The sequence below is a fragment of the Vitis riparia genome, chromosome 5 (assembly GCF_004353265.1).
Source record: "Vitis riparia cultivar Riparia Gloire de Montpellier isolate 1030 chromosome 5, EGFV_Vit.rip_1.0, whole genome shotgun sequence".
Taxonomy (NCBI): Eukaryota; Viridiplantae; Streptophyta; class Magnoliopsida; order Vitales; family Vitaceae; genus Vitis; species Vitis riparia.
The window spans coordinates 22,032,535-22,042,777 of NC_048435.1; the positions used below are offsets into that span (position 1 = coordinate 22,032,535).

The window sequence follows — 10,243 nt, forward strand, 5'->3', positions numbered from 1 at the left end:
CGGGTATTGGATGCATGGATTACTTGTATAAAAGTGTTGAGGCTCTAGATGAACAGTTTCTCGAAACAAAAGCATGCAAGACTATGCTGCTCAATCCCAGAAGTGCCTATGAAGTTCACTGTAGGAACTTGGCTCTGAAGATTGATGGTACAGAGCCTGCTAAGCACTACACATGCTCAAAGATGTTTTGCTCAACCAAAGCTCAGAAAATGGAAGGTTTCCGTTTGGCAAGTATGGTCAAGAATTCAGTATGCAGTTGCGGACGAGCAATGGATAAGGAAGTATTTCTAGAATACCAAGAGAATGTCACAGATGGAGATGGGGTATTCATGAAGGGAACAAGAAGGTTTACAATAACGGACAATTTGCACATCACACCCATTTCTATGTCACATAGCCTTGCCATGTTTCAGAAGCTCAGATTGGAAAGTGGAAATGGCATTGAAGCACTGACTGTGACTGTTGATGAGGAAGAGGTACTTCTAAAACTCAGCACCTAACTATATATCCTGAAAAAGAGTAAACTAATTGGCTTTTTAAACTATGTTTGGTTCCTGAAAAGTATTAAGGAAGCAAAAAAATGTTTTTCTTATATTTTGATGTCATTGAATAATGTGAGAAAAAAAAAATACTAAAAAAAGATGAGGGAAAATGTTAAAAGATTTCTCCCCATTTTCCTTAGATAAAGGTGGGGAAAGTTTGGAAAAAATTCATTCTTTTAACAATTTAATCTTCTTTCTTTCAACTTTTCCATAGAAAACCTAACAAGCTTACTGTTTTCTTTCCTTCCTTCAAAATTTTTGAAAACCAAACCTAGCCTTAATGTTCCAAACAGAACCTTAGAGGTTACTGAAGCTTAATCTACACTCAGATTCTAACTCATGGATGATTGAATTTTTCATTATCACTTATTCTAATGGATCTTTTTTCACCCAAGTCCTATAAATGAGATTTGATTGTAACTCTCTCTTATAATTGGTATGATATATGTTCTTTTGTTGTTTATCTTGAATTAGGTTTTGTATCTACTCAAGCGTTCACTAGTATCCAAGACCCCAATGACAGAGTCATTCTTGTCCAATGAAGAGAACACAGAAAATGCAGCATCATCCAGCAGATCTAACCACCATGAAACAAGATCACAAAGACCATCTCATAAGTTTAGGAAGATGAAGGTAAAGCTCCTTATAGACAAGTCCAGCAGGAGGGTATTATGCCTAGAAGCTAAAGAAGACTTTGTGAACCTGGTTCTGAGCTTCCTCACGTTCCCTCTAGGTTCTATAATTAAACTGTTAAGGGGACATTCTTCATTGGGTTGCATGGACAACTTGTATAGAAGTGTGGGAAGCTCAAAATTGGAGGATTGTTTCAAGTCTACCAAATGCAAGGAGATGCTTCTTAGTCCCAAGCTTCCAATGGATTTCAGTTTGAATCAATCACTACCAATCAGAGAGGAGGATCCAGCAACCTACAGAAGTTATAAGTGTTCTGATTGCTTCAGGAAAAATATGGTTTGTTTGTATCCTTGGCATGAAAAACTCTGCTTTATGAATCCTAAACTTCCTGGTCAGGCAGTAAGTGGAGGAGGATTCATAAAGAAGGAAACCTTACTACTGATCAACGATGACCTAACAATTCAACCACTATCACCTATCAATGGCATCCTTGATCTTGACAAGCTTAGAGTCCTTGTGAGCAACTCAGAGGAGCATGAGGTTGAAGTAGGAGAAGATGAGGTAAATCTAAATCTCTTTTCTCCACAAACATTCATATATACATATAAGCATCTCCATCAGGCCAAGTTGGGTCAGCCTGAAATCCTGAAGCCCAGGCCCTGGCCCAAATGGGCCAAGCAGCTTGTTGACTAATCAACAGGCCAGGTCAGGCTTCCTTTGAATTGAAAGCCCATGGGGCCAGCCTCCTTTCAAAATTCGTAATCTAAAACAAATTGTGCTTTGTGGGACTCAACCCATGCCTATCCCTTGGAAAGGTACGAATCAGCCTCTTTTTTTGTTTTTGTTTTATTTCTTCCATTAATTTATATCTATACATATTCTGTCTAGACTTTTTTTTTTTAAAAAAAAAGGCGCTTTTGCAGACCTAGGCTTACATGTAGGCTTGCATGCAGGCCTCAGTCTGTTTTTCTTCCTCAAGTCCAACATTCAAAAAAAATAGTTACTATTCACAATGGTAACTTGCCAATGTATATATATATATAGACACACACACACATCACTTTCTTCCAAAATTTTCACCAAAACATCCACAAATCAATTCTCATTACTTTGCTTTTGCATTAAATTTGTTGCCAATACAAGTAATGGAAAAAACTGGAAGAAATTGAATTATCGATGGTTTCAGAGCACCAAATTTGCTTGGAGCTTTTGCTTTGATTTAGGATTAGGTGTTGAATATAATATTGATAGCCGCCTTTTGAAGCTCCATCTAAATCACAACAAACAAGTCATACTTCTACATGTGGCTCAACTAATAAAATGCAACAAAATAGGAAGTTTACTTCAAATATAAGGAACTATATGAACAGGGTAGAGATTCCTCAAGAAAACAACAAAAAGGAAATGAAAGCAAAATGTAAAATTTGTAATAAGCTTCTTGGCGGTGCCTCATGATGATTGAATTAAATAAAATAAATAATGATGATTTTATTTCTTCTACAACTTTTTTAGTCTTTTTTCATTATTAAAATGAATAATAGCTAACCATTCATATATAGCTTCTAAGTTAATAGGCCAAAAAATTAAAGATATTTCACCCTGATATTTTGTCAATTTTTCTATCATCACAAATATTATATCATCGAATATTTCTCATTACACGAGATGAATATTAGTTATTTGGATAACGACTTGATGAAATGTTGGATAATATACACTACAAAAAAATACCCATTGAAATATGAAAAACTTCAAAAAGATCTCTTAAAAGGTTGGCAATGTACCAATCAAATTCAGATACTGCATCAATGACCTTCACAATCTTTGCTAACCAATTTGATTTCAAAAAAGTTCTACTACTTATATATTTTGTAATTACCTTTTAAAGTTTATACATGGAATTCCACATCATAGGCATGTCTAAGTTTACATTTTTTCTTCTCATATTTAACATTTTACAACATTCAAAGTATAATTCATGTCTTGCTTGAGAGCTATTAACACTTTCTATAATGCCTCTAATTTTTTTTGTAAAGAATCATCTACAATCACTTTTATTTCATCTTTCACATGTAAATTTAAAATACGCATACAATAGACATGAAATAATTTAGCATGGTCAACTAATAATTGCAAATAACGTTTCAGTCTTTCTACTGTCGTGTCATTATTAGCAGCTTTATTGAAGGTTATTGTAAATATAATAATTAAAATATAATAACTAAATAAAAAGAAAGATGTTCCAAAATTGTAGAAATCAAAGAAGAAATTCCAAGCAAATTCAATACTCTGAAACCACCGGTAATTCAATTTCTTCAATCACGCTACACTTGTAACACAAGCAAATTGAATATAAAAACAAAGCAATGAGAATTGATTTATGGATGTTTTAGTGAAAATTTTGGAAGAAAGTGATGTATGTGTGTGTGCATATGTATAGACAGAGAGAGATTTTTTCCTTCAATCGCATTACACTTGTATCATCGGCAAGTTGAATACAAAAACAAAGCGATGAGAATTGATTTGTGAATGTTTTTATGATAATTTGGGAAGAAAGTGATGTATGTATGCATATAAGTAGATGGATAGATTGACATAAGAATTTTTTAACATTGGCAAGCATCAACCATAAAAATATTTTTTGAATGTTAGACTTGAGGAAGAACAAGAAGTTGGGTCCTGCATTTAAGCCTGCATGTACACCTACAAAAGTAGGCCTTTTTTTTTTTTCTTAAAAGTCGAGACGGAATATGTGCATATATATATATATTTTGATAAAAAAAAAACATGTACATACATAGACTAATGGAAGACATATTAAAAAGGAAAAAAATCAAGCCATCTCTAGAAGATAGGCATGGGTTCAAGTCCCACAAAGCCAAAATTTTTGAAATGTTATAAATTTGGAAAGTGGGGCTAGGTTGAGGTTGGGATTGTCAATGAGCCCTACATCAAAGGAAGCCTGGTCCAACTCATTGACCATTGAACCTGGGATTCATGATTTCAAGCCGACCTAGCCTAATGGAGATGCTTATAGGTGATAGCCTGCTAACAAACATTCTACTGCTTATAATATTTTTAGCAAGACACTTTTACGATACTTGCTGTGGAAAGAAATATTTTAATGATATCAACTAATATTGAGTCATTCACTGTGAATGATAAAAAATAAGACTTAATATCTTAGTTTTAAAACTCTATTCATAATGAACCTTGGTCTTCTATCTTTACATTTATACATGTCAAAGAAAACCTCAAGATTACACCTAGACATCCTTTTATGGGCTTATTAAAATTATGCATTAAGCTAACTAAAACCTTTAAAATTTTAATTTTATCATGGATAGCCTAGTGTTTAATATCATAAAATGATTTTTTTGTTCTAATAGTATAAAGCAAAGTAATAACACAAAGCTCAACTTCTAAGTTTTAGGATCATTACTATTGATTATAGTAACAGATAGTAATAAACAATTAAATGATGGTTTTTGTAGTATTTACGAGGCTTTACCTGTTAGAACTAATTTTTGTGAATTCAAGAACCAATTTTTTTAGATGTCATTAATTTTTGGCATTGATAACTTAATAAACAGTTTATTCAACAAGAAACCAATGGATATAGTGGTAGAGCCAGGCCCTAGGAGGGATAGGTTGGATAGGGTTCCTACCTCCAACATTCTTGGACAAAATGGCTGCTTTGGAACATCAAGCCTATACATGCATAGTTTGATATAATAAATATAAATTTAAACAATAATTGTATGAAAAAAGATAATAAAACTACAAATCATTAAGCTTCTCTTTTATTCCAATAGTGTAAAACTAAAATCAAAGTTTAGTTTGATTCATAGCCCTTCTCAGGATCAAACCAGTGCATTCATTGGTACAATACATATAAATTTTTAAGAATTACATGTAAAAAGATTCATAATTAAAACAAAGATTACTAAATTCACCTTAATTCATAACATGCAAGGTTTGAACAATAATCACATAAAAAAGGGTCTAAGTTAAAATTATAAATCCATAACTTCACCTCAATTTATGTGTGTGTGTGCCCTTATTGTCGATCACAAAGTTGTGGTTAATGATAATATGCAAGGGTGCATTTACAGTCCAGAGTCCAAAAACTTCTATCAAATTTGCTACATAAACACCTACTACTCTAGCAGGTTACCATTGAAATAGTGTTTGCTACTATACTCCAACAATAAAATCCTAACAAACACTCTTGTTTTTTTGTCTGTGAGTGAGTCTTTAAGTTCTTCTTTGTTATAATATGAGTAATATTTTTAAAACAGAAAACCTTCCATTTCAAATCATAATACTTGACAACTATGAGCAATAAAATAATATAGTGATTATAGCAGCATATGTAGATATGTCCATAGCCCAAGAAAAGAAAGCAAGACAGAACAAAAGAAAACAAAAACATAAACACAAACATAAACCAAAAAAAAAAAAAAGGAAGAATTAGCCAAAAACACTAAATTTTGCATCCACTTAAAGAGAGGATCACTGGATTCCCCAATAAATCATGGTCCGTTAACATCATGTTCATTTTAAAGACTAATTTGAAGATTGGTTATGCAGGCTTTAATTCTCCTCAAGGCTGCTTTAATCTCCAAAAGTGTTCTGAATCATGTCTTCAAACCAAATGACCTGGAATAAATGGTAGGTTAATGCTACTCAAGTGTACCCCAGCATGGAAAAGGCCAGCATTATTTGGGATTGGCTGGGTGTCCTCAGCTCTGTCTGGTTGACAACCTAGAGAATAAAGATTGGGAGCTCATTTTTTGAACTTCATAGATAATTCCGGAGGTTGACCCTTGATCCTTGTTAAGGCTCTTGTTGGTTTTTAGCTGGGTTCTACTTGTTGGTTTTTCTCATTTTTTCTGCTTTTCCCTCAAGGCTTTTCTGTACATTTTTGGTGTTCTCAAATTGTGCCCTGACTTGATTAGACAAGTTCAAACTCATTATTTCTTACTAAATATTTTGTATTTTATTAATGTAATTGCGGACTCGCATTTTCACGTGCATCCCCACTCGTCGGCGAGACTCATTTTTATTGGTGAAAAATTAGATTTGGAAAAGTTGGAGTCGCCACTTATTTTATTTAATTTTAAAAGGGAAAATAAAACAAGAAAGAAAACCCTAAAGAAGTGACTTCATAGTTTTTGGAAAAGCGTGTCTTTGAAAAACCCGAGTCTAGGTCCGGGGATCAGGTTACCTATTGGGAAGGTACCTCTAAAAAGTAGTACCCCTCTAAGCCCTACAAAAGTCTCTATTAACTAAGTTGAGGGAAATGGGGCAATTAATTGGTTGATTATAGATACCTAGGTTGGCTAAGGTGATTTCAATACTGGCATACCGAAAAAAAGAAATCAGATCACAATTGCAAAGGAAAGTTTGAATGTGTACCTAGACTGCTTTTCAAGCGCTATCATAAAACATCAAAGTTAGTATAGAAATATAGTACAAACATGCATTTTATCCAAGCAAATCTAACATACATCTAAGCACCTAAGGATGGAATCAAATATAGATATAGCTCACAACAACATGCATGTTCATAAAATTCCGAAAAGCAAGTGATAGAGAGCGTACCTCAATAGCATGCATAATTTATAAGATTCCTCCAAAAATGTTAGAGTGGTTAGGATAAGCATAAAATATATAACATATTCATTATGTCTAATATACAGTACCAAAGTCAAAATTGAGCCAAGATAAGTCAAATGACCCAAAAAATAAATAACAAATTTAGGCAAAATACAAGATCATCAGCATACGGTTAGTAAAGACAGCATCATAAAACAATTTCTAAAAAAATATCTTGGAGTGGAATTTAATCACAAAAAATTTCAGGAAACAACTCCTACACATCTAGAACATGATACCAAAAGCCAAACACTCATTCGAATGACAAATTGCAGCAAAGACACCCAAAAGTTCCAGAAGGTCCAGATTAGGTAAAAAAAATAGTGACATGCATAAACGAATTTTAAAAAAATAATAAGTGATCACAAAAAATCATACAAAAACACACATATAGTTCAAAGTGTCTATATCACATAAAAAATGAATCCAGGGTCGGATAGTATTCAAAAACATTTTTAGAACACTCAAGCTAATCAGATGTCAAGAATCCAGCATGTACAGTAGGTACGAATTTGAAAAATCATATCTCCCTCAAAGAAGCATATTTTTTAATAGTTTATATATCTAAGATCAATTTCAAGAAGCCTAGAATTAAGGAAAAATATTGAATCAAATTTAAAAAGTCATCTGTTATTTTATTTCTGCAAAAAGATCTTGGGTGTCCAGAACTGGGTGAAAACAGAGCCCCCCTAAAGACTCATTTATATCTTCTATTCCGGAATTGTTTTCTAACTCAAACGAAACTTTAAATTCAAATTCAAAGATTGAGGAAAGTCATACAAGTTTTGAAAATTTTTTTAAAAATATTCTGAAGTTGCTGAAATGAATTTTGAAACTAAAGGGTCAGTGGTTGAGTGAAAACTGGCAACAAGGAAAAAAAAGTTTTGAATTTTTTTTTTGTGTGGGGGTTCCATCAAGTTTTTGTTCATGCAATGTAATCAAATTCCCCACTGCTATACCCCTTTGAGTATCTGAACCTGGAGAAGGGCAATGTCACTATAGATGGTGCTGAATCATCTTCAGTCTTTAACCAGTATCAATTCCAATCGAAACCATGAGATCTACTCGTGTAGTGCTTTCAAAATCATTTTCCGGCTCTCCTCTGCAAACTATTGTTTGACTATGGTAATGCTGCTTGTGTTCTAGAACCATCTGCATAGGCAAAAATAAAGCCTGATGCAGTTCCAGTGTACAAGTGGCTGATTCATCTCTAGTTTCTCACTCACTGTCGCCAACTTTCAGACAATGAATGAATGACAGCGAATGCATTTCATGATGCTCTGTACATCTGGACTATCAAAGGATGCCAGATCTGGGGATTCAAAATTGATAAAACTTGAAAGGAAGACCAATACGGACTGAGGAAACCAAACCTACAGCCAAGGAAATAGGGGCAAACCAGATAGATAATGCATGGTTTCCTGACTGAGCTGTGGATGCCATTGTGGGTGTCTTCCCAAGCATGCATGTTGTTTGTTTATCTCTCACCTGTTTTGACTGATAAAGATCCCGCCTTGCAAGAATAGAATGGGCGTCTGGGTGGAAAACAGAAAGAACACTCATTACGTTGACAAGTACACCCATTGGGTGAGCAGCATGGACCATGGTCTGTATGATATCTAAAATTACCCGTGGAACAGCTGAGAACTCTAAGAAGATGCAAAATGAAAGATCCCCTCTTTTCTCCTTCTCTTCTCCTCATGGCCCTCGCTTTCCTGTTCCCCTCTCTCTTTGTTCCCCTTCAATATGTGCTGAAAGTCCTTGCTTTGAAAACTTCTCCCTATATCTCTTAGCCTCCTGAAAAACCCATCTGCCCGTGCTTTTTGTAGCAATTGGCAGCCCTTCTACCTGAGGAGTCTTCCTCCTTCTCTGCCTCATCCGCCAAAAAATTCTTTTTAAATTTCAAAAAAAAAAAAACCAATTCATGCCTATCACGTAAAGAGTCCTACATTTTCCAAAAACTTCTCCATTGGTAGATTTTTCTATAAAAACTTCAAATTATTAAATTAAATAAATGATAAATAAAATAATAAATAAATCAGAGAATGATAAAATAATAATAATAGATAAATGAATAAATAACAAGATAATGAACAAAATAATAAAAAAAATAACTAAATAACTAAATAAATAAAAGTGATTTATAACAATAAAAATAAATAAATAAATAATATAATACTGATTAAATAAAAGTGATTGATAATAATAATAAAAACAAAAATAAATAAATAAGTAAATGAGATAAATGAGTGATGCAACCATACAAGTCACGTTAAGAATGTCTAATGAGTCAGGTGTGCCTAAGTGAACCTAGACGGGCCTAAGGTGTCTAAATGAGCCTAAGGTAGTGCCTAATGGGTCGGGTATACCTATACGGGCCTAGGGTGAGACTAGGTGGGCCTAACTAAATCTAACCTAAAGTGCACCTAAGTGAAGCCTAATCTAAACTTGAAGGGTAGCCAAGGTCATAATGTGGAGTCGGATAAACCCCTCAACCAAAGTCTCCAAAGTGGCTCAAAAAAGATAAGTTACATGAGTAGTATTGGGTCATCAAAGAACTACCGTGGAGCATTGGTAGTGAACTTAAAAAAAAAAAAAAAAAAGTACTAAAAGGACAAAATGGAGGGTCTACAGTAATTTATGTTATACCTTATACATCCTTCACTCATTAGCTTAGTAACTCTATATGTTAAATAATTTTTTGTCCATAAACCAAATAAATTGTGCTGTTCTGTGTTTGGGCTGAGCAAGAATTGCCTGACTCAAGATGACAAGGTTTAGATGATAAGCCCAGGACCAATAAAAACTCCATATTTTAAAATTAAACAGTTTATTTTATTTTATTTTATTATATACTGCATACACTTTACCTCCGATACAAATGACTTCATTGGCTTGATAAGATGTATGGTCTTTCGCGATTCAGAGAACCATTTTACAAGCTACTATTCTTAAAGACTATCATTTAGTTTCCTCTGAAGGAAAAGTTTTAGCAAAATGTGAAATTTGATCCAAAAGAAATTCAATGTCTACAAATTCACCAGCAGCAACTCTCTTTAACTAGGTTCCCGGTTCCACCTTGAGGACCTTGCTCTACTGATGAGGAATAAAACCCTGGGATTTATTCACAAAAATGAAAGACAATGGTAGGTGGTTTCATTGTTTTCTTCCTAAATGTGGTTCTATAAGAAACCCAAGGGATGATTACCAAGGATTTATCTTTTTCTTTTATCTTCATTGATCTCTCATATCATTATATAACACCCAAAAATAAAAACCTCTTACATAATGCTGGAAATCTAAAGGTCATCACCTTAAAACCCAATTAAGCATTTTACATATTGTCATTGCAGAATATGACCTCTAATTTGTCTTGATTTTGATGGTAAGGTCTAGGGTTGGAGTAA

General features: G+C 33.6%; 1 protein-coding gene across 1 annotated transcript; it reads left to right on the plus strand.

Moving 5' to 3' along the window:
• The first annotated feature begins 6 nt into the window (after nt 1-6).
• On the plus strand, nt 7-6,166 carry LOC117914004. The gene is made up of 3 exons (XM_034829153.1): nt 7-476; nt 1,017-1,736; nt 5,769-6,166. The coding sequence occupies exons 1-3, from the start codon at nt 15-17 to the stop codon at nt 5,844-5,846; spliced, it is 1,260 nt and encodes a 419-aa protein (XP_034685044.1). The 5' UTR covers nt 7-14; the 3' UTR covers nt 5,847-6,166.
• The last annotated feature ends 4,077 nt before the right edge of the window (nt 6,167-10,243 follow it).

What these genes read in the sequence shown, in the direction of transcription:
- LOC117914004 (XM_034829153.1), top strand. Translation starts at nt 15, where the DNA reads ATGGATTACTTGTATAAAAGTGTTGAGGCTCTAGATGAACAGTTTCTC. An exon ending in TGACTGTTGATGAGGAAGAG is followed by an intron (nt 477 to 1,016) that starts GTACTTCTAAAA and finishes ATCTTGAATTAG; the next exon opens with GTTTTGTATCTACTCAAGCG. An exon ending in TTGAAGTAGGAGAAGATGAG is followed by an intron (nt 1,737 to 5,768) that starts GTAAATCTAAAT and finishes TTGGTTATGCAG; the next exon opens with GCTTTAATTCTCCTCAAGGC.